Below are 24403 nucleotides of genomic sequence, written 5' to 3'. Positions count from 1 at the left end.
ATTTGTTGCCATAGAGGGTCTCTGTCTAGGTTCACAGTGCAGACTAGCAAACTGTTGTCTGGCCTGTGTAACCTGTAGACTGCGCTCCAGGGCTTGCTGTGCAACAGGTCCAAACAGCTCCCCAGGAATGACAGGAAGAGTGTGGAGGACTCTCCTGCAGGGTTCCAAAAGTGGAGACTGGGCCAACCATATTTGGCGTCAAGTGAGGGTTAACAAAGACATAAGCCTACCCAAATCCCTGGTCATATACATTATCTCACAAAAGTGAGTACACCCTTCACATTTTTGAAAATATTTGATTATAACTTTTCATGTGACAACACTGAAGAAATGACACTTTGTTACAATGTAACATGGACATTTTCATTTGTACTCACTTTTGTTGCCAGTGGTTTAGACATGAATGGCTGTGTGTTGAGTTATTTTGAGAGGACAGCAAATTTACACTGTTACACAAGCTGTATACTCACTACTTTACATTGTAGCAAAGTGTCATTTCTTCAGTGTTGTCACATGAAAAGATATAATCAAATATTTACAAAAATGTGACGGGTGTACTCACTTTTGTGAGATACTGTAGGTGAATGCCTGCAAAGAGGCGTCACTCAGAGTCTGGGCAGAAGGGTCAACCTCTGAGGTCTGCAATGTCTGGGACAGGGCCAGCATAAGGTGTAACATGGAATTCCTAATACATCCCATACATGCTGCTATGTCATAGCTTCTCACAATGAAGTCATCAGTCAAATTGCACTGTGGGGACAGTGTGCATCGGGCCGAAGTGCTTCATCAGAAAGAGGGGGCTGTTTGCTTTGATCAGTTCTTGGTATTGCGGAGCTTTGTAATGATATGACTGGGGGTCACTGAGTTTTACCTGTTTCCAGAATTTGATTGCCCGTTTCTGCCTTTTAATTATCGGATATTTGCCTAATTCTGCCCTGCATGCATTGTTTATTGTGTGCTGATGTACTTGTACAATATTTATTTACAGAATTGTGCATGCAGAGTTTCAACTGGAGGTTTTTCCCATTTGGCGAATTCTTGATTTGTTAGTAGACCCCACACTTTACTGCTATAGAGGGCAATTGGCTCAATTACTGATTCTAATATTTTCAGCCAAATTATAACAGGTATCTCTAAAGGACATTGTCTTTTGATGCCATAAAACGCCATGCAGGATTTATCTCTCAGTTCATTCGCTGCAGAGTTGAAGTTGCCTATGGAACTGATTTTAAGTCCTACAGTGGATAGTTACAGTGCGATGAGTGAATTACCCACTGTCTGATCTACAGAGGGCGCTGTTCCTCACAAAGTTTCCTCCTAAAAGCTCATTACAGCAACAATAAATGTTCTTGTCTGAGATCACAAGTGCGTCTTTGGTCTGATTCAGTCTAAGATTCATTCGTTCCTCTCCTACACTTTTCTACTTCTCTATTATGTGTTTCCTCTCTGTAGAGATTCCCGTCTCTCTGTGTTTCTCTTGGATCTGAGGACTCATCCAGCTTCACTGTCAATCAACATCTCACATTTGATGGAGTGAGGAAATCTCTCTCAGATCTGAAAAAACAAGTCAAGGAAATCTGTGTGCAGAAATTCAATACAATCCATCCACAAGGTAAAGAAGCAAACATTTGTTTTCTGCCACAGTAAAGTGAGCCATAAAATTCACATTACAGGAGCAAGAAGAAATTAGCTATAGCCTTCTAAATGTCTAAAATTACATCAGGATGAAAAAAGTCAACAGATCCACAAACCACAAAAAGTCACAAAGCCCCGAATTAATCTTACATTTTTGGAGAAAATCATTGTGTCACCAGTGGCAGGTGGGGATTTTTTACAATAGGTGAAGCAAAGCTATCTGTTATGTTTTATATATATATATATATATATATATATATATATATATATATATATATATATATATATATATATATATATATATATATTTATATATATATATATATATATATATATATATATATGTGCACTCTGTATATCTCTATATCTCTATATGTTATGTTATTTATATATATATATATATATATATATATATATATATATATATATATATATATATATATATATATATATGCACTCTTGTTTTGTTTTGTCAGTCTCTCCTTATCATTATGAGCATCAAAAGACGTTTCTAAAATCAGATTGAGAACATTACTGGTTTCTGTCAGTTTGTGCCAAAAAGCAGCTTAACTGCTAGTTGAAGAAAGTTATGACAGCTAGCTAGAATTATAAACAACAAATTTCTGAAATTATTGAAAATAATCAAACATTACTTTATACTTACAATACTTACAAATTACAAAGATAATACTAGTGTTTAAAACTGGGATTAGGCTACTGACCACTACTACTGCAACTCCAAGTAATTCTGACTGACACTGATATGTTTACATTTGTTGGGTCAGTCATGCTCACACCGTTTCTTGGCAGTTGATTACCAGATTCTGCCCCTTTGAGCAATCTGCCAATACAACATATGGAGAAGCTGTGCATCTGGGCGAGGCGCGCAAAGAGTGCACTGTCCAATTAACGTTGAGATTTATTTCTGAAAACCCACCTGCCCTTATTTTCATTCACCCCCAGAGAAGCACAGCTTTGGCCGTGGCTCAAAATGACGTGTTAAAGGCCTGTTGTCCAATGAGCATTAATCTGTGGTACAATATCGAGTTTCACCAAGAGTGATGAATAATACAGACAGTTTGATCAACATTTCATTTGATCAACATTTCATGGGATTTTAATGAATTTTCATGGGGCGCTGGGCTTAACATGTAGGCTTAAAGCAATCACTTGTGAGTGTTGTGTATTCTCCTTCTCTGATTGTCATGTGCATTTGCTCTGATTTATGTCTTGTCTCCACCCCATTTTGTGATTGGTGTTGATCTCTATTGTACTGAGCTCTTAAGTGGTTAGTTACTGATTGGTTTGGTTTGTCATCCGGAAAGTATTCACAGCGCTTCACACGCTTTTTCCACATTTTGTTATGTTACAGCCTTATTCCAAAATGGATCAAATTCATTATTTTTCTCAAAATTCTACAAACAATACCCCATAATGACAATGTGAAAGATGTTTGTCTGAAATCTTTGCAAATGTATTAAAAATAAATAAATAAATAAATAAAAAGCACATGTACACAAGTATTCACAGCCTTTGCTCAATACTTTCTTGAAGCACCTTTGGTACCAATTACAGCCTCAAGTCTTTTTGAGTATGATGCTACAAGCTTGGCACACCTATTTTTGGCCAGTTTCTCCCATTCTTCTTTGTAGGACCTCTCAAGCTCTGTCGGGTTGTATGGAGAGCATCGGTGAACAGCCATTTTCAGATCTCTCCAGAGATGTTCAATCCAGTTCAAGTCTGGGCTCTGGCTGGTACACTCAAGGACATTCACAGAGTTGTCCTGTAGCCACTCCTTCATTATCTTGGCTGTGTGCTTAGGGTCGTTGTCCTGTTGAAAGATGAACCTTCACCCCAGTCTGAGGTCCAGAGCGCTCTGGAGCAGGTTTTCATCAAGGATGTCTCTGTACATTGCTGCATTCATCTTTCCCTCGATCCTGACTAGTCTCCCAGTTCCTGCCACTGAAAAACATCCCCACGGCATGATGCTTCCACCACCATGCTTCACTGTATAGATGGAATTGGCCAGGTGATGACTGGTGCATGGTTTCCTCCAGACAAGACGCTTGCCATTCAGGCCAAAGAGTTCAATCTTTGTTTCATCAGACATGAGAATTTTGTTTCTCATGGCCTGAGAGTCCTTCAGGTGCCTTTTGGCAAACTCCAGGCGGGCTGTGGCTTCCGTCTGGCCACTCTACCATACAGGCCTGATTGGTGGAGTGTTGCAGAGATGGTTGTTCTTCTGGAAGGTTCTCCTCTCTCTACAGAGACACTCTGGAGCTCTGTCAGAGTGACCATCGGGTTTTTGATTATCTCCCTGTCTAAGACCGTTCTCCCCCGATCGCTCAGTTTCCAAACTTCTTCCATTTATGGATGATGGAGGCCACTGTGCTCATTGGGACCTTCAATGCTGCAGAAATGTTTCTGTACGCTTTCCCAGATCTGTGCCTCGATACAATCCTGTCTCTGAGGTCTCCAGACAATTCCTTGGACTTCATGGCTTGGTTTGTGCTTTGACATGCATTGTCAACTGTGGGACCTTATATAGACAGGTGTGTGCCTTTCCAAATCATGTCCAATCAACTGAATTTACCACAGGTGGACTCCAATCAAGATGTAGAAACATCTCAAGGATGATCAGTTTAAACAGGATGCACCTGAGCTCAATTTTGAGTTCATGGCAAAGGCTGTGAATACTTATGTACATGTGCTTTTTTGGGGTTTTATTAAATAAATTTTCAAAGATTTCAAACAAACTTTTTTCATGTTGTCATTATGGGGTATTGTTTGTAGGATTTTGAGGAAAATAATTAATTTAATCAATTTTGGAATAAGGCTGTAACATCACAAAATGTGGAAAAAGTGAAGCGCTGTGAATACTTTCCGGATGCACTGTATACTGTATGTGCATTTCCAAACCACGTATACCTGTCTTTCCCAGTTCCTTGTTTCTTGTACAGTATATCTAGTTTAATATCCTGGTTTTATCTACCTGCCTGAGTTTCTGTTAATGATTATGGATATTTATACAATAATCCTGTCTGCTTGTCACATGACCAGCGCCTTGAAATATGATTACAATTACTGCTTTGCCTTGAATAAACAGCACAATTTACATACTTTTGTCCCTGCTTTGTTACCCTGCACATTACACATAGATATTGACACAAATTCAAATCTTATAGTTTGTCCACTGGGATGGTGACATTGTTGAGGTGTCTGTTTGAAACCAGCAAGGAATCGAAATTTTCATTTTTATGCTTTAAACTGTTTCCACGTCAATTTTCCATCTCCATTTTGTCTCTGTGTCTCCACAGCTGCAGCAGTTCAGACGATTTCACCCTCAGAACCAAAGAGCAGAGAAGATTTTCTGCAATGTAGGTGTAAAACACACACACACACACACACACACACAAATAAAGACGTATTGTTTATCTGACCCATTTTTACCTGATGACTACTGTTGGTTAATATTTAAAATATTTCAGCATTAGTAGGAGAGAAACACAGACAGGTGCCTCACACTCATTTATTATAAATCCTGTGATTAACATCTAACCTGAGGACATTTTTTCGTTTTAGATTTCTATTATCTGACTCTGGATCCAAACACAGCATATTGTAAATTCATTCTGGCTGAGAAGAACAGAGCACTGACGTGCAGTGGGACTGATCAACGATACCCTGATCATCCAGAGAGATTTGACTACTGGGATCAGGTGTTGTGTAAGGAGAGTGTATGTGGACGCTGTTACTGGGAGGTGGAGTGGAGCGGTTTTGGTGTGTACATATCAGTCTCATATAAAGAGATCAGCAGGAAAGGGCGGGGTAAAGGGTGTATGTTTGGACGCAATGGTCAGTCCTGGAGTCTGCACTGTTCTTCTTCCTCTGTCTCTTTCTGGCACAACAACATTGAGACTGTGCTCCGCGATTCAGTATCCTCCAGAATAGGAGTGTATGTGGATCACAGTGCAGGAACTCTGTCCTTCTACAGCATCTCTGACACGATGAGGCTCCTCCACAGAGTCCACACCACATTCACTAAGCCTCTATACGCTGGTTTCAGTGTATTCTATAATTCAATTGTAAAGTTTTGTGATCCAAAATGACATGTTAGTAAGAGTGTGTAGTACAATTAAAACTGACGTGTCAGATTTTATTTCTCTTTGAGAAATAAAATTTCTCAAAAGCATAAATTTCAAGCTTAAAAAAAAACGATCTTTCACATGTTTATAGAATTTAATTAATGTTCTCCTGTAGTAAATTAAGTTGATTGGGCATAATTTTGAAACAAAAAAAAACCTTTGCCTATGAAGAGCCCCACATCTGATGGTGCATGTCAGAGCAAAAAACAAGCCATGAGCTCAAAGTAACTGTCTATAGATCGTTGAGTCAGGATTGTGTTGACACAGAGATCTGGGGAAGGGAATCGAAAGATTTCTGCAGCTTTGAAGGTCCCACTGAACACAGTGGCTTCATTAAACTTAAAGACCCTGAAGGTCAGTCTGATGGAAAGTCAGAGGTCCTGTGTGGAATTTGGGAGAATGTGACAGAACGACAACCATCTCTGCAGACTATTATGAAAAAGCCCCTTCTCTGTTAAAGACACATGACAGCTCTATAGGAGTTTGTCAAACCCCACCTAACGGACTCTTAGACCAGGAGAAACAAGATTCTTTGATCTGACTCTTTTCTCAGCCTCTATATGTTGGGTTCTGGATATGGAATTAGGATTCATTTATGAGGTTAGTAAAAGAGTTTAGAAAAATTTTAACTCAAGCCTCAGATTAAATTTCTCCATGAGATACAATGCCAATTTTGTACGTAGAAACTGTAATGCTAATGAAATATTATTATTATTGTTACATATTCTTCTTCTTATTATTATTATTATTATTATTATTATTATTACTGTTGTTGTTGTTGTCCAAAAGTTTGCGGACACCTGACCATTACACCTGTATGCGCTTACTGAAAACCCATTAGAGATTTATATTCCAGTTCCAATAACTTTCACTCTTCTGGGAAGGCTTTCCACTAGATTTTGGAATGTGGCTATGGGGATTTGCTCATTCAGCCACAAAGTGCAATTGTGTAAACAGGAACCTATTAGCTTACTATGAGCCAAACCAGCACAGAGGAAAGGGCTAGAGTACAGCTCTAGGTTTCAACATACCAATACCATCCTTGTCTTGCCCACACAGCGTGAACTCAAGACTGAGCGATTGAGCAACCTGTAAGCAGCCCCTAAACAGTATGGTCAGCACTGGGGCAGGTTGCCACTAATTACAGAGAGACAGCTGTCTGTCTCCCTCTGGTGATGGGCCAGGACCATGGTGGCCTGCCCCTTACCGGGGCATTGTCATGCTGGATCAGGTTTGGTCCTCATTCCAGTGAAGGAAAATTGTAATGCTACAGCATACAAAGACATTATATACAAGTGTGTGTTTCTAACTTTGTGGTAATACTTTGAAGAAGAAGCACATATGGGTGTGATGGTCAGGCGTCCACATATTTTTGGTCATATAGTGTATTTTGTAGATTAATAAATTACTATAAATAATCTCTTAATGCAGAATGTTGGATATTTATAGAAATAAAACACTATTAGATTTATTACAGTTAACGTATAGTGGATGAGCCGGAAGCAGGAGTGCTGTTTTAGTACTCACTGTTTGTCATTTGTTTAAGATGCAAGGATTACTGGGTGGTAGCTTAGTGGTTATGACATTGGATTTCTGATCAGAATATCATGAGTTCAAATCCCATCACCACCAATCTGCTACTACAGGGCCCTTCAGCAAGGACTTTAACCATAAACGGTGTCTGCCAAATGCCACAGATGTACTTTTATCATTCTCAGAATTCCTTACATATTCAAGATTCCTCTGAAACCAAAAGAGTATGCTATCATCTTTGATGCTATCCCAAGTAAGGTTGTCTCAATGTTATGGAATTCTGAAATCTCCACTTTCGAAGTAGACCAACAACCAATTATGTTTAGTGATACAATCTTTATTGGTGATATCAGTGTAGTAAAAGATAAATGTAGGGACAGATATATTAGGAATATATTTAAAAATAACTTTTGTACCATGTTCAACAGTGTTTTTGGTCGTCATCTCTTTTTGGAAATATTAATTGGAAAAGGGTCTGGACAATAACAAACAAATACTTTATAAGTAATAAAGATAGAGAGGTATCATTTTGATAAGTGTCAGGCATGATCTCTGTGTCTCAATTCTGAAGGTCTCTAGAACCAAATTGTTTTCGGTTCGTGGAATGTGTTGTTTGTTGTTTTGAGCATTCCTAATCACCCAGCCTTTCGCTCTCGCTCTCTCGCTCTCGCTCTCTCGCTCTCTCTCTCTCTCTCTCTCTCTCTCACTCTCTCTCTCTCACTCTCTCTCTCTCTCAGTTCTTATTATCTGGTAGACTAGATGTCTTTAGTTCTTATATCACTCAATCCTATGTATTAGATGTTTTGATTTTATACGTGACCTGTTAAAATTTACATTTATTATTCTTTATCAATATTTCTGTGTGAATATATACTATGCTTTCAGTATCATTAAACTAAGAAGCTTTCGCTGAACGATGGTGGCGGTGTGACTTCTTCTTGGGCCCAGACGAGAGGAAATCAGCCAGAACAGGGTTCGAATATTGGTTCTGACTGGTATCGGACAAAGTACTGAATACCTTTAAAGAATCAAGTAGAATCTATCCGGTTAAACAGTTATTTGAATGATTTAATTTGAATTTGGAAAATTCTTGTGCATTCTGTAGACTTGCAAAACAAACTGTCGTACATCTCTTCTTATAGTATCTATACTCAGGTATGTTTTGGACAGATGTCTCTAACTTTCTGTCAAGAACCTTTGGTTCTTTGATGCAAATTGAGTTGCAAGATATCATTTTGTTTTTTGTACATGATAACATTTCAGTAATATTACTGATAAGTTTACTGTGAAACTCTTTCCTCTCTGTTCCTTTGTTAACTCTTCCACCACTGCACAAAACCAGTTTCAACCAGGTACAGACAGATATCGCCTCTGACCATACCTTCCCGAATACCATTTGCTCGCATCCCTATGACTTCCTGAATACCATATATGGAGTTGTCCATCTCCTACACTTCCTGTTTTATGCAAATAAGCTCTTCCGCCTAGCCAATCAATAGTTAACCCATTGTCTCGGTTGTGTGTGAAGCACAATACATATACTCGGTTTTCCTTTGAATAAAGATCTTTCTTGCCATTTGAACTTTATGGGTCTGTGTATCATTTGGCAAGTCTCCCAAATGCTTGGTGCGGAAGTGTGGACACCTTCTTTTTGTGTACTTTCGCTTTCTCTCTTAGTAAGAACCATAACAATTACTTTTTTTTTATCATACAACTGTTTATTTACTTGGAGAGTATATTATTCATGCAAGAAAATAGACTAAAGCTAAAGTAATATGGATCTGCTGTGAATGGCATTGAAAAAAAGAAAAGAAAAAGAAAGACACATGAGCCACTTATTTTATTTAATTTGTCGATTGTAATTTTACCCATGGCAGAATTGCAGATTTGATTTATTTATTTATTGTTAACATCTGTTGTAAGATATACAGTTTTATATTACATGATTTAATAAAAGTGCCATTTTGGTTTATAACGCGGAAGTGTTTGTGCATGTAGCCAATTCTGTCGGAGTGAGAATTCGGCACAACACCGGAAGCCCAAAACCTACTGCAAAATAAATAGATTACCATCGAAACTTTATGTTTTTGAGCCTCGGATGCCAGTAGCATGCAATATAAAACTACAAGCAAAGTGTCATCGCTTCAGAAAGCTTGTTTTTGCTCCCACTAGTCAAAGCCACTGAACGAAAACATTGCGTGCGTCACTTCCTGTTTCTTTGTAACCCCGCCCCTTTCCTCCGTCTCCGTCCTGTTTTGAGAAGCGTTTCTCCATGGTAACGTCAGAGCGGTACGAGCTGTGGCTCAGATCTCATATGAAAGGTAATGACATAGTTAATTTATGAATTCAGATATGCAATATAACGCAGTATTGATTTGGAATTTGCACGATTATTTAATGATCATTTTTGTTTTTTATTTGTATTAACTCGCCAATCTATTCTGCCTGCGGAGGCCTAGTCCATGGTCCTTCTGATAAGAATTGATGTTGTAGTGACAAAAGCCTAGCGACTTATTAGTGAAAAACAGCTACAGGTGTCACAATAATGATATTAACCCATAAAATAATAATATTAGGCTTGAGTGTGTCAGTAATAGCAATACCTGAATGGATATTGATAATAGTGTTGTTATGAGTGATCAAACAATCCAAGGTACATATCAGTTTATCGTGTGTGTGTGTGTGTGTGTGTGTGTGTGTGTGTGTGTGTGTGTGTGTGTGTGTGTGTGTGTGTGTGTCTCTCTCTCTCTCTCTCTCTCTCTCTGTATATATAATATATACACACACACACACACACACACACACAGTATCTCACAAAAGTGAGTACAGCCGTCAGATTTTTGTAAATATTTGATGATATCTTTTCATGTGACAACACTGAAGAAATGACACTTTGCTACAATGTAAAGTAGTGAGTGTACAGCTTGTGTAACAGTGTAAATTTGCTGTCCCCTCAAAATAACTCAACACACAGCCATTAATGTCTAAACCGCTAGCAACAAAAGTGAGTACACCCCTAAGTGAAAATGTCCACCTTCCATTTGAGGATTCCCCACAGATGCTCAATAGGGTTTAGTCCATCACCTTCACCCTCAGCTTCTTTAGCAAGGCAGTGGTTCCCTTGGAGGTGTGTTTGGGGTCGTTATCATGCTGGAATACTGCGGCCCAGTCTCCGAAGGGAGGGGATCATGCTCTGCTTCAGTATGTCACAGTACATGTTGACATTCATGGTTCCCTCAATGAACTGTAGCTCCCCAGTGCCGGCAGCACTCATGCATATATGATATGCATATATATATATATATATTAGGGATGCACCGAATGTTCGGCACGCGAAATTATTCAGCCGAAAATAGCAACAAAAAAAAAGCATTATAAGTGAAAAGGCAGAATAAATTTGACCGAACAATGACCTGTTTCATGACGCACCAAATAGCCTAGCAACCAGGGTGAGACGCGTGAATGTCACGACCTCGATGAGGGGGCGTGCGCATGCATGAACTACGTGCTCTCCGGATGTTGACAGAAATTTACTGTGGACACGTGTGTTTGTTTGTTTTTCTGTTCCAGAGTATTCTGTCACGTCGCAAGACGTAAGGGAGTAGAGTACGGAAGCAGGTAAAGACGTATCTATTTAAGGGCAGGCAGACAAATCCAAATCGTAATCCAAAAAACGTAGTCGAGACAGGCAAAGGGTCGGGCGATCTGCAAACAGGCATAAACAGGGGAAAGCAGGAATCAGAGTCGCGGTCACAGAAAACAGGGTCACAACACAAAACAAGAAACATGAACTAGTACTATGGACTGGGAGCAGAAAAACCAGCGGGGACTAAATGAACTAATCTATAGTTTAAACTAACTAAATCTGTCAAGGAACATAACATTAACAACATATCTAACTATACTATATCTACTCTAATACTCTGCGAGGTGTATAGGGAGGCGAGCGGTATATATCCCCAATATAATCAGACGTATAGAACCGAATAGAACCATTTATCGCACTCTTGTCAATGCATTTTTTAATGCACTTTTTAGTTGTAGGCTACAGAGTGTTACATTCTTTCAGCAGTCAGTTATAGGCCTAACATAGTCTATTCAAGGGGGGCTCAAAGATGACCACATCAAAATATTTTTATTTTACTCATTTATTTATTTAAAGTTATATTGTGCCTTGTTGGTAGCCTATGCCTGCTGGAATGAAAAAGTGTTCAGTGTTAAATAAATATTTTGAAATTGTAGTTTTTGTAATTGATTTTTTTTCTTTGAAAAGCAAGACAAATAGTAAAAAGCACATTTTGACTGTTTAATTTATGCAATGGTAAAAATAAATGGAAAAAACGTGAAAAAACGTATTCGGCCTTCGGCTTTCGGCCAAGTTTTTCATTATATTCGGCTTCGGCCAAGAATTTTCATTTCAGTGAATCATATATATATATATATATATATATATAATTAGTGCATCCACAATAATGCATGTGCCTTTCTATTATTTATCCTGCCAGGGCTTCGGACCTCCATGACTTGTCTTCAGTTCAGCAGCACCAGCAAATGCATCTGCAACCAATCATAGATCAAGTTTTTGGATCAAGCTCTGATTGGGATATTTTTCAGGATGAATTTAGCCGAGATTTGTGACAACACGAAAAAAGGAAGGGAATATGCACTGCTCGGGAACTATGACTCTTCAATGGTGTACTACCAGGGTGTTCTACAGCAGATCCAAAAGCACTGCCAGTCTCTTCGAGATCCTGCACTAAAGGTCAAATGGCAACAGGCAAGACACGCAAATACATATATTGTATTTATATAACACTCATGCCCCTTGGATGGGGGCACTGTCATCCTTAAAGTGACCACTCCAATATTTCATTATATGCCACTTTGTAGTGACATTCCAGCATAATGTATCACAAAGCATAACAGTTGTCTTTTAATATATTATACATTGTGCTTTGTGGTACAGGTTTATTATAACTTGCGATGAAAGCTGAAAAAGTGGATTCTTCAATGTCAGTATCAGTGCCCCCATCCACAGGGTACGAGGGATCACTGAAAGGTTTGATGATTATGAAAATCATACAATTCAATTCAGTTTTATTTGTATAGTGCTTTTTACAGTGGACGTTGTCTCAAAGCAGCTTTACAGAAATATATAAACATAGGATACAGATTTTAAGTGTGTGAATTTATCCCTATTGAGCGAGCCGGTGGTGAGGAAAAACTCCCTAAGGTGATATGAGGAAGAAACCTTGAGAGGAACCAGGCACAGAAGGGAACCCGTCCTCATCTGGGTAACGACGGATAGTGTGAAAGTAAAGAAAAGTTCATTACGGTTTTATATGAAGTCTGTTTTGTTGAACTGATCCAATGTTCACTAAAGGAGACTTCAGTGCAAAACTGCATGTGGTAATTGCAGTCCTAAAGCCATAGCAGCAACCGTAGTTCCAGCAACCATAGCGAGAATGTCCATGTTTAATAGAGGTCCAAGACCATTTAAATGGTACATCAAGTGGCACCATCCTCAGCAATCTCATCTCCAAGCTGCACCGCTTGGGGCCGTTCTCAGTAGCAGAATGTAGCCTCCAGTGGATGAAAACATCAATTAGAAGTAGGGCATCAGGATGGATTGGGCCGATCCTGCAGAAAGGGTCAGGATCACTGGCATCTCCGGAGTATCATGTGTAGCTCGACAGAAGGAGAGAGATAGAGAGGGAGGTAAACAGAGGGAGAGATTGTTAGGTATGCTAATTATCCCATCAAAAGACGGTGTATTTTGCATTTTTAAAAAAAAGTCTGTTCATGGTAAGCTCGAGCAAACAAATATGTAATATCATACAATATGATGTTCACAGTCAGGCGATCTCAACCCAACTGAACAGCTGTGTGAGCTTTTAACTGATCCACTATACAATACCATGAGCAGAACACATATTGAGGGGATATCCAAAAGAAAAACCCCCTTAGACTTGTAGATTTGCTGCCAGTGTGCATTGAAGCTCTTGTCGCGGCCAACGACTTGCTAAGAGACTTCATATTGGTTTTACGTTCAATTTGTCATCTGTCTATATATGTTCATGATCAATCAAGCAGCCATGTGTTGCCAGCACTGTTCACTGATCTCTTGCCATTCCATTGTTGGATTCAGATTAAACAGGAGCTGGTGGAGGAATATGAACAGGTAAAAAGCATTATAAAAACTCTGGAGAGTTTCAAGATGGATAAGCCTGTCGATCTTCCCAGTTCTCGACCGGAGGACTACATGAGGGACCCTGCTGTGTGGCCACCTCCCACCCCTGCAGAACACAGGTACAACTGACGATTATTGTGCTGATCTATGTCAAAATGCTCAAGTGCCTCTACAAGCCTCTACAGGCCTGTACTTTATCTTAGACAGGTATATCAGTCTAAACAAACCAGCTATAACTGGTTTTAGGTTTTGATGCCAAGTATAAAAATATTTTTAGAAATGTTATGCTGTGTTTATTGTACAGTATTTACTTGCGCAGTGTATATAGTATTTATTAGGAGTGTAATGACACACTCTGGTTCAATTAAATTCTCAGAATATTTTGAACAAAATTTAAATGAAGAAAATTATGGCTGTACAGACTTATTTTTTTTGCATTTCTGAATCATAAAAAATGTGCATTTTTTTTCTGTATAAAACTAAAGAAATTAAATATTTCTACAAAGAAAATGTACTACAGGTTCACCATGTCTTAAAAAGAAGTATCTTAAAAATAAATATTTTGCATTTATTAATTCTCCCCCAAATTTTATTCAATAAACAAAGTCATAATGAGCTCCGTAGCAGCACCTGAGGCGTCGTTTTAACTGGAAATAGAGCTCCAAAGTTGGCTGAAATCCTCCTCCAAAAGAATGCCATCATGTCACCAGTGTATTTTAATTATATGGCTTGCGCAGATTGGGGCCGCTGTTGTGTAAACAGTCTAATTGCATTACATGCATAATTAATAGATGGCAAATAGCCAAGATGCACACTGTCTCATTTTTTTGCATCACGATGCATCGTTATACCCCTCGTATTTATTATCATGAATCTTGTCTATTTGCACCATAACTTCTATGCGGCATAACATTCATGTGTTGATTACGTTGTACCTGACTGTTGTCACTTTTCTTTAATTTATAGCATATATAACTAGGAGGATGTTATTTCATCCTAATGTATATTTCAATGTGGGTAGAATGACAATAAAGCTCTTTACTCTGCTCTCCCTTTTAAATCCTGGATAAGGACCATTCACTGTATGGTGAGGGGCTCCTGATACATACATACATACATACATACATACATACATACATACATATATTGTCTTGTTGTTTGCTTTCTGACTCCTAGACCACCTGCTCAGGTGAAGAGGCCAAACACTGGTGTGAAGGCCCAGCGTAAGGACTGTCCTGGCATCCAGCACCGTGGCGCTGCAGGAAAGGGACAGCCAAATTCTAGATCAGACAGACCTTCTGGCCGTGACCTGCGCAATCCTAAAGTTAAAGAAGAGAAGGTTAGTGAAAATGTTTTATTCCTGCGTATGGAAAATATACCATCTTAAATTGGTGTTCAGTTCAGAAGGACTAGATGAATGTCTCACAGGAGATAAAATGACTTTTACATAGAAATCCTTGTCAAGCTGTGTATTAAATTTCGATGCCTCATGTGGCTGAAGTGAAACAGAACAGTCCCAAACCCTGTTAAAATCACACTCAGTGAAATGATGGATGGTTAAATATATAACGTTAAAATATATCCAGACATAATCTCAGCTGAAGAGTCTGAAGAGTATATTAATACTGATCTTTTATTATTTTTATTTTCCTCTATAGGGTAAGAATGCCCAGGAGGGGGCAACAGAAGGAGAGTTAAAGAAATTTGATGATACTGGTTACGACAGTGACTTGGTTAACGCTTTGGAGAGAGACATCGTGTCAAGAAATCCTAATATCCACTGGTAAATACTGAGGAGTCTCTTTTGACTTGGACAACTATAAAACTAATAGGAGGCTCTTTGTGGTGTAGTAGTCTAGTATATGTACAGTAGGTATTGCTTCTGTTATGTACGTCCCAATGAAAATGTGAAAAAAAAGAAGAAAAAAACCTTCAAACCTGGATCAGGATTTTATTCCTTGATTAAAATCCTTGGGTGTCTGCATTGGATTAGTATCATGTAGTGGCCCATACTTCTAGTTGTGATACAATATCAAATCAATCAAATAAAGAAATAGGAAAAATGGACACATCAATAATACAGAGCAAAATTGTATCCAACAATCTATTGATTTGTTTCTTCTTGGTGATTTTCAGGGTTAGATTCCTGCACTATTCGTTACAGCTGTCAGTCAGTGTGATGATACAAAAAAAACAACATAGTATTGGACTGTTAGTCATAGAGACTTGTGTGTATCATGATTCATGCAGGAACGATATAGCAGACCTGGAGGATGCCAAGAAACTTCTGCGGGAAGCTGTAGTTTTGCCAATGTGGATGCCAGATTTCTTCAAAGGCATCCGGCGCCCATGGAAGGTTAATATGTTAGCACAGACATGCAGCATGTTTTGCATGACTCACAAACACTCAAATACTTAATATCCTGCAGGTATGAAACAGTAAAATTAATGTTACCAGGTTGCAGCAAGGTTTTTTATGAGTCAGTGGCAATAAGCAAAAGGAATTTCTAACACACGTTGAGCATGATTTTGTCCTTTTTAAAATCATATAGCAAATTTTATATATATATATATATATATATATATATATATATATATATACACAATATATATAAAAATATAAAATTACAAGAAGATTTTGCTTCATTATGGTTTGCTCCAAAATAATTGCCCCATTATGCTTGTCTGTCATTTCACTGGGTCTCAGTGTTTCTCTGTACTTTGTGCAGGGTGTGTTGATGGTTGGACCTCCAGGTACAGGCAAGACCATGCTGGCTAAAGCTGTAGCTACCGAGTGTGGTACCACTTTCTTCAACATATCATCCTCCACACTTACCTCCAAGTACCGGGGAGAGTCAGAGAAACTTGTTCGGCTGCTCTTCGAAATGGTAAAGAAGCCGTACAATATTAACGACCCCGATTTAACGTTTGTGAATGTAATGAAAAGGCAAATGAGACTTTTTTTGTTTTCATTGAATTATGAAAAAAAATCTTAAAATGTTACTCAGAGTTTACAACCAAGCGCCTGAAAATGTGATGATAAGCTTAATTGGTTTGGGGTCTCTTGTGTCTTCTGGGAACGCTTGACAGCTTCTCTACAAACGCTGTTGTATTTAACAGGCTCGATTTTATGCCCCCACCACTATATTCATTGATGAAATCGACTCTATCTGCGGGAGACGCGGCACATCAGATGAACACGAGGCAAGTCGCAGAGTGAAGTCTGAGCTTTTGGTGCAGATGGATGGTAAGACGCAGATCAGCAGATTGACAGCTAGAGATTCTGGGAGTTTTTTTGTTTTGTTTTTTGTGAATAAACTAATTCATTATTCAGGTGTAGGAGGTGCGACAGAAAATGATGACCCCTCTAAAATGGTGATGGTTCTGGCTGCAACAAACTTTCCATGGGACATAGACGAAGCCCTGAGGAGGAGGCTGGAAAAGAGGATCTATATTCCTCTGCCCACTGGTAAAATTGCATCTATTTCTTATTCTATTGTCTTACACATTGAGTTCATCAACTCGGGCATCTCTACATAATGCTGACAATGCACAATATGCTCTATTTACTGAATATTGGGTCTGTTGGTTGTTCTTTACTGGTTAACAACCAGCCAGCTCGTATGTCATCCTTAATTGTGTGCATTGTTTGTAATAATTGCTCATACTACTAGCATTGGAATAAGACAGCTACGTTATCTAATAGTTGATACCTGTTGGATTACCTGTACATTACCTGTAAATGCTCTCATCAGTAAAAGGGCGAGCGGATCTGCTCAGGATTAGCCTGAGGGAGGTGGACGTGTATCCTGATGTTGACTTGGACATCATTGCTGAGAAGATGGAGGACTACTCTGGGGCTGACATAACCAACATTTGCAGGTACATAACAGCATTTATACTGTACATCTGGTGTTGCGTCCTTCCGGTTACTGTACAAGTACTTGAATAAAAGGGTGCCCATCTTCGATGAATAGTACCTACATCTGTATCAGCGGTATGCTGAAAATGATCCACAAGTCAGCGACTGTACACCTACACAATATGGTCAAAAGTATGCGGACACCTGACCATTACACCTATATGTGTTTCTTCCCCAAACTGTTGCCAGAACAGTGAAAAAAAACACAATTGTATAGAACGTCTCTATACCTATGCTGTAGCATTACAATTTCCCTTCACTGGAACTCAGAGGCCCAAACCTGTTCCACCATGACGATGCCCCTGTGCACAAAGTGAACTTGGAGTGGAACAACTCGAATGTCCTGACCTCAACCCAATTGAACACCTTTGGGCTGAACTGGAACACCGACTGCACCCAGACTTCCCCGGCCAACATCAATGTTGGCCAACCTCCCGATGCTCTTGTAGCTGAATGAACACAAATCCTCACAGCCACGCTCCAAAATCTAGTGGAAAGCCTTCCCAGATGAGTGGGGTTTATTATAACGGAAAAGGAGGAATGCATCTGGAATAGGATGTTCAAAAATCTTATGGGTGTGATAGTCAGGTGTGGTGTACATACTTTCAAGGTTGAACCTGATGAGATGAGAGCAGGTGCACCTAACAACCTGAATTTCCTTCAAATGAGCACATTTCACAAGACATTTTACAGTATGTGTTTGTATACACAGAGATGCATCCATGATGGCAATGCGTCGGAGGATTCAAGGCTTGAGCCCGGAGGAGATTCGAGCGCTGTCCAAAGACGATCTGCAGATGCCGGTCACTATGGAGGACTTTGAAATCGCACTCAAGAAGATCTCTAAGTCTGTTTCTGCTGGCGACCTGAAAAAATATGAGGCCTGGATGAGTGAATTTGGCTCTGTTTAATTAGAAAGACTGCACAACAAGGAAGAGAGGAATCACTATCTGAGACTTCTTGTTTTTCCATACACAGAAAGCTAAAATTCTATACACTCTCCAGCAAAGTCTGTATACTGCACCAAGTAGAGCAACACCGATGCTGGGTTGCGGTGTTTTGGGGCACCTTCAATTCTTAAAGATGCACTATTGCCCAGTCTGCTGTAAAAGTTGAGCCAATTTTATGTATAACGTGAAGTTTCTAACTTACATGATTCCGTTGTAACTGAGTCGTCCTTTGCTTTCTTTGTCATTAACTTAATCTTTCATTTAGATCAAGTAGACAATGTAAAGCATTTGGTACTATTCTTTGTGCTGTTTTCTTTGTGACTTTAATAACTGTTGTAATACATTGTGTACTTTTACAATAAATTGTTTCCTTTATTGTGTACTTCTAATACTACCTTTATTTCCTCCTAGCTACAGAAAGTAAGCGTAATGTTCATCCTTTGACACACTTTGTATGGTATCTGAAAAAATATATATAATATAAACCACATATGAAACATTTTGGAAGACATTTTGCAGGGTGACTTTTGGGACACACTGTAGTTTTGATTGATGATCCTTAGGCTCTTATTATGCCTTGCTTTAGTTTCCTGTCTTTCTGAAAGGTGACTAGAAGTGGAGCCATGCTAATATCCACAATCTTTGAGTTTTAATGCCTTTAAAAGACACAAAGGGCTCAGCCATAGCATTAAATCCACCTGCCTAATATTGTGTAAGTCTCCCTTGTGTAACCAAAAACAGCTCTGAGGCATTGAGGCATGGACTCCACAAGACCTCTGAAGGTGTGCTGTGGTATCTGGCACTGAGACGTTAGCAGCAGATCCTTTAAGTCCTGTAAGTTGTGAGGTCGGGCCTCTGTGGATCAGACTTGTTTGTCCAGAATGTCCCACAGACGCTCGATTGGATTGAGATCTGAGGAATTTGGAGGCCGAGTCAACACCTTGAACTCTTTCTCATGATCCTTAAACCGTTCCTGAACAATGTTTGCAGTGTGTCAGGGTACATTATCCTGCTGAAAGAGGCCACTGCCATTAGGGAATACCGTTGCCATGAAGGGGTGTATCTGGTCTGCTACAATGTTTAGGTAGGTGGTACGTGTCAAAGTAACATCCACCTGAATGCCAGGACCCAAGGTTTCCCAGAGCATCACACTTCCTCTGCTGGCTTGCCTACTACCTGCATCTTCCTGCACCAGGATGCATTAGTGCATCCTGGTGCCATCTCTTCCCCATGTAAGCGATGCACACATACCACTTTTGGAACACCCTGGTCTCGCCATTACAATTTGGCCCTTGTCAAAGTCGATCAGATTCTTACTCTTGTCCAGTTTTCCTGCTTCCAACATGTCAACTTTGTGAAATGACTATTTACTTGATGCCTAATATATCCCACCCCTGGACAGGTGCAACTGTAACAAGATACTCAGCGTATGCATCCATAAGAACTCGCAGAATTCACTGCTGCCTCATAACATTGCCAAATCCAACTTCATCAGCACCATGGACTACAGTTCATGTCACATGAATCAATCACACATTCAAGTTCACTAGATTTCTCATTTTACACACACCTGATCACAATCACACTCGCACTACAAGTTACAGTATCCTGAAATTTCAGTCAGTATTTGTGAAGTCTCACTCCTAGCAGTTTCCCTAGTGATGACTCTAAGCCTTTTGTGCTCATTATTTTTCAGGTTTTGATTTTGTTCCCTTGTTACTTTGCTCTTAATGTTTGCCCTTGATAAGCCCACTTGCTGATCATCTGACCTGATCTGGTTCTTTAATAAAGTAAACCTGCTGCTCTACCATCTCACTGACAATAACGATGCTTTGGTGGTTTGTAAATTGGTTTTTGTTACATAATTTGGGTCAAGTACAAGTTGCAAGCATGTTGTAACATGAACTTGTCTCGGTTTTGTTCATTCATTCAGCGTTGTAAGAATGTGCTGTCAGTGATGATTTATTTACAAACATTTCATTCATGATGTAAAGACATTCACAGTATGTCCTCATGAAACAAAACCCAAAGCAGGAATTAATTAATGTGACTTTTCTATGACCAGGAAGCTCATTTGCACTAAAAAAAAAAAAAAAAAGTGTAAAAGTTGACGACTTTACTTTAAAACCATGTATGTTTTAGTGTTGTTTTGGTTAGACATATGCCTGCACTTGCACTGTTTTTAAAGCCACACCTACTGTCTGTGTGGGACTATAAAATACACAGTAACACATTAACAGAAAGGTGAGCAGAGAAAACGAAAGCCAGAAGATCCCTGCACTGGAAGAAACCAGAAAACAGATCATTCCTGTCTGGAGTGTCAGGCCTCCTACTGTGAAGGTCAGCTTAGACCTCACTATTAGGCTCCTGCCTTCAAGAAGCACAAGTTAGTTGAAACCTGTGCAGAGCTCCAGGAGAAGATCTGCTCTCAGCATGACAAACTGATCGAGATCTACTGTCGTACTAACGAAAGCTTCATCTGTTACTCGTGCACAATGGACATGGATGAACATCAAGGCTACAATGTGGTTTCAAATAACGCAGAAAGAACTGAAAAACAGGTGAGAACTGGACATCATTGTTCTTTAACACAGCAGTTGAGACTGTTAAACAAGTCAGACAGGGCAGTACAGCGTTCAATGTTCTTGCAGCATTTTACAACTATAGTGAACACATGACTAGGCTGAAACTCTGTTATTACAGTGTTCAGTTTTTTAAAATGGTTTGCTTTAGTACTGTTAGTTTATACAAATGTTTATAATGTGCATATTTAGTATCTATTTATACATATTACACAATATGTGTTTTGGGGACAAATAAATACGTGTTATAGTAAATAAAACAATGGTTTTAATTTTTCATGGCAGTTTGGGGGACATAAAGGGTAATGAATCATAAGAATGGCCCAGGAGGGAAGGGCCATGAGCATTGAAAAATATTGTCTTCTGAGGGTGTGTTGTGCGTGATGTTATCTCATTGGTATGTACAGATAAAGACCAAGTGTTTACTGTTTGATATATTGAGACTGAGACAGAGATTTGTGGTAGTGTTCATGTGTTTGCCTTCTGTAGAAGTTTTCTACTTGTAAATGCTGATATCGGAAACGAGGACGCTGCGAATGCACCAGAGCTGCCGTATTTCACGTGCCACTGCCTGACCAGTGGAGCAGTACTGTGGAGACGTATTACTGTTTACTCAGTGCTGTGTGAGGAAATCAAACACAGAAATAGAACAGTGTTGTCTTAGGATTAGGTGGTTTTCAAGTGGAAAATCATGTTCAGTAAGAAATGATTGCATTTATAGAAAGTATCTAAGAACAAGAGCTTCACCGCAGTCGTGTTCTTTCAATCATCTACAGGAAAAAGAACCTTATTTGTCTGAATGTGAGTGTATTCATGGTGTATTTCACATCAGTAAATATGGTTGAGTATTTTTTTTTGTACCATATAACTTATAACTTTGTTATTTCCTGCCATCCTCCATTTTCAGACAAAACCAGAACTCATCATGCAAAAGTGCAGAAGAAAAAAAAAACATGAAGACAGAAGTTAATTAATGTTGACATTCATTTATTTTAGTTTCTAATATATTAAGGTGATATTTCTAGCTCTCATTTAGCTGTATTTTTCTTTTCAGATTTACAATTGTATAATAAATTAAAAGCTGTGATGCTGCAGAACATGAGTAAACTTTATCTTTTTAGCTGCAACACACTGAGCTCCTGATGCAGAAATAATGACATGTATTTTTATATTGTTTCAGAATGAGATAAAGGAGGAGCAGATGAAATCCCAGCAGAGGATCCAGGAGAAGCAGAAGAAATTGAAGGAGCTGAAACAGACTGTGGACACTATTAAGGTGAGGAATGAACAGGGAGATTCAACACACACACACACACATGCACACAAACACTTAAATGAATTGTGTGTGTGTGTGTGTGTAACAGTTGCGTTCACAGGCAGCAGTAGATGAGAGTGAGAAGATCTTTACTGAACTGATCAGCTCCATGGAGAAAAAGCGCTCGGAGGTGAAGGAGTTGATCAGAGCTCAGGAGAAAGCTGAACTGAGTCGAGCTGAACGACTCCTGAAGCAACTTGAGCAGGAGATTGCTGATCTTAAGAGGAGAGTCACTGAGCTGGAGCAGCTTTCACACACACACATCCACTTCCTCCAGGTAACACTCACTGTCTGATCTACAGAGGGCGCTGTTCCTCACAAAGTTTCCTCCTAAAAGCTCATTACAGCAACAATAAACGTTCCTGTCTGAGATCACAAGTGTGTGTTTGGTCTGATTCAGTCTTATATTCATTCGTTCCTCTCCTACACTTTTCTCCTTTTCTGTTATGTGTTTCCTCTCTGTAGAGTTTCCCGTCTCTCTGTGTTTCTCCTGGATCTGAGGACTCACCCAGCTTCACTGTCAGTCAACATCTTTCATTTAATGGAGTGAGGAAACCTCTCTCAGATCTGAAAAAACAAGCCAAGCAAATCGGTGAGTAGAGATTTATCAAAATCCGTCCACAAAGTAAACAAGCAAACATTTGTTCTGCATCACAGTAAAGAGAGCCATAAAATTCATAAAACAGAAACAAGAAGTAAGCAGTAACAAGACTGAATAAAATCACAAAGTAGTAGCATTAGACTTGTAAATTATCTCAAGATAAATTCACCAGACAAATAAAGTCAACGGAACTTAATCACAAATCCACAATCTAATCTTATATTTCTGGAGAAAATCGTAGTTGAAGTTTTATATTTAAATCTAATGGTGAGCCCATTGAGATGGTGATGTTGACCAGCAAGGAATCTAATTTTTTTTATATATTTATACTTTTAACTGTTTTTTGTGTAATTTTTCCGTCTCTATTTTGTCTCTGTGTCTCCACAGATGCAGAAATTCAGATGATTTTACCCTCAGAACTGAAGAGCAGAGAAGATTTTCTGCAATGTAGGTGTAACACACACACACACACACACACACACACACATGCACAGTGTCTGTAAACATATCTGTATTGTTTATCTAAATCTGATCTATTTTTGCCTGATGACAGGTAATATTTAAAACAGTTCCTATTATTTCCTGTAGAGCAGGACAAACAGCCAGGTGTCACACACACACACACACTCACACACACACACACACACACACACACACACGCACACATTATAAATCCAGTGATTAATATCTAACCTGTGAACATTTTATTGTTTTAGATTTCTGTTATCTGACTTTGGATCCCAACACAGCACATCCTTACCTCATTCTGTCTGAGGAGAACAGAGCGGTGACATGCAGTGAGACAGATCAGCCATACTCTGAATATCCAGAGAGATTTGACTTCTGGGAGCAGGTGTTGTGTAAGGAGAGTGTGTGTAGACGCCGATACTGGGAGGTGGAGTGGAGCGGTGAGAGCTGGGTGTACATATCAGTCTCATATAAAGAGATTAGCAGGAAAGGGCAGAGTAATGAATGTGGGTTTGGACGCAACAGTCAGTCCTGGAGTCTGCAGTGTTCTTCTTCCTCTGTCTCTTTCTGGCACAATGACATTAAGACAGTGCTCGAAGGTCCAGCGTCCTCCAGAATAGGAGTGTATGTGGATCACAGTGCAGGAACTCTGTCCTTCTACAGCGTCTCTGACACGATGAAGCTCCTCCACAGTGTCCACACCACATTCACTCAGCCTCTATACGCTGGATTCTATATTTGGAGATACGATTCGACTGTGAGGTTATGTGATCCAAAATGAAATGTTTAAAATGTAAAAGTGTTTAATAGAATTATAACTGAGGTGTCAGATTTCATTTCTCCCCGAATTAGAATGGCAATTCTGTGTGCACGAGCTGTAATGCTAACTATTATTTTCTAATGCATCTATTCTATTCATGTATGTAATGTAATAATTCACAGAAACAATCTCTAAATGCAGAATGTTTCTAGAAAAGAAAAAAAACAACTATCAAACAGACTATTTACCTGCATGCACTATTAGCAGATTTCTTATACTGATGTCACATATGTTCAGTTTTG

The 24403-nt window shown here is 39.2% G+C and overlaps 2 protein-coding genes across 5 annotated transcripts in view; both read left to right on the top strand.

Moving 5' to 3' along the window:
* Positions 1-24329, top strand: part of LOC108278122 (uncharacterized) — a 32003-nt gene extending 7674 nt beyond the window's left edge. Inside the window, exons 4-21 of the mRNA XM_053687527.1 lie at positions 1453-1612; positions 4953-5012; positions 5218-5732; positions 13462-13622; positions 14680-14842; positions 15162-15286; positions 15754-15859; positions 16233-16391; positions 16624-16750; positions 16838-16972; positions 17259-17385; positions 18138-18330; positions 20739-20936; positions 22138-22233; positions 22322-22549; positions 22738-22864; positions 23261-23320; positions 23590-24329. Of these exons, the coding sequence (XP_053543502.1) occupies positions 1453-1612; positions 4953-5012; positions 5218-5732; positions 13462-13622; positions 14680-14842; positions 15162-15286; positions 15754-15859; positions 16233-16391; positions 16624-16750; positions 16838-16972; positions 17259-17385; positions 18138-18330; positions 20739-20936; positions 22138-22233; positions 22322-22549; positions 22738-22864; positions 23261-23320; positions 23590-24122 (3273 nt within the window). The 3' untranslated portion in view covers positions 24123-24329. The remainder of the gene's footprint in view (positions 1-1452; positions 1613-4952; positions 5013-5217; positions 5733-13461; positions 13623-14679; positions 14843-15161; positions 15287-15753; positions 15860-16232; positions 16392-16623; positions 16751-16837; positions 16973-17258; positions 17386-18137; positions 18331-20738; positions 20937-22137; positions 22234-22321; positions 22550-22737; positions 22865-23260; positions 23321-23589) is intronic.
* Positions 9527-18750, top strand: katnal1 (katanin p60 subunit A-like 1). 4 transcript variants are annotated; one of them, XM_047161449.2, is made up of 12 exons: positions 9546-9634; positions 10884-10931; positions 11819-12090; positions 13462-13622; positions 14680-14842; positions 15162-15286; positions 15754-15859; positions 16233-16391; positions 16624-16750; positions 16838-16972; positions 17259-17385; positions 18138-18750. In XM_047161449.2, the coding sequence occupies exons 3-12, from the start codon at positions 11929-11931 to the stop codon at positions 18334-18336; spliced, it is 1464 nt and encodes a 487-aa protein (XP_047017405.1). In that variant the 5' UTR covers positions 9546-9634; positions 10884-10931; positions 11819-11928; the 3' UTR covers positions 18337-18750. The 4 variants fall into 4 exon arrangements, with proteins under 4 accessions (XP_017346805.1, XP_017346804.1, XP_047017405.1 ...); XM_017491316.2 differs by lacking the exon at positions 10884-10931 and having other exon boundaries at positions 9527-9634; positions 11819-12075; XM_017491315.2 differs by lacking the exon at positions 10884-10931 and having other exon boundaries at positions 9527-9634.
* Positions 24330-24403: the final 74 nt, after the last annotated feature.

The sequence above is a fragment of the Ictalurus punctatus genome, chromosome 17 (assembly GCF_001660625.3).
Source record: "Ictalurus punctatus breed USDA103 chromosome 17, Coco_2.0, whole genome shotgun sequence".
Lineage (NCBI taxonomy): Eukaryota > Metazoa > Chordata > Actinopteri > Siluriformes > Ictaluridae > Ictalurus > Ictalurus punctatus.
Note: the sequence above shows the minus strand (reverse complement) of the source record. Positions and strands in the feature narration are given on the sequence as shown.

Excerpts from the sequence above, each read along its gene's own strand:
- katnal1 (XM_017491315.2), top strand. The coding sequence starts at position 11,929 with ATGAATTTAGCCGAGATTTGTGACAACACGAAAAAAGGAAGGGAATAT. Across the intron at positions 13,623-14,679 it reads CCCACCCCTGCAGAACACAG|ACCACCTGCTCAGGTGAAGA; the intron begins GTACAACTGACG and ends TCTGACTCCTAG. Across the intron at positions 14,843-15,161 it reads CTAAAGTTAAAGAAGAGAAG|GGTAAGAATGCCCAGGAGGG; the intron begins GTTAGTGAAAAT and ends TTTCCTCTATAG.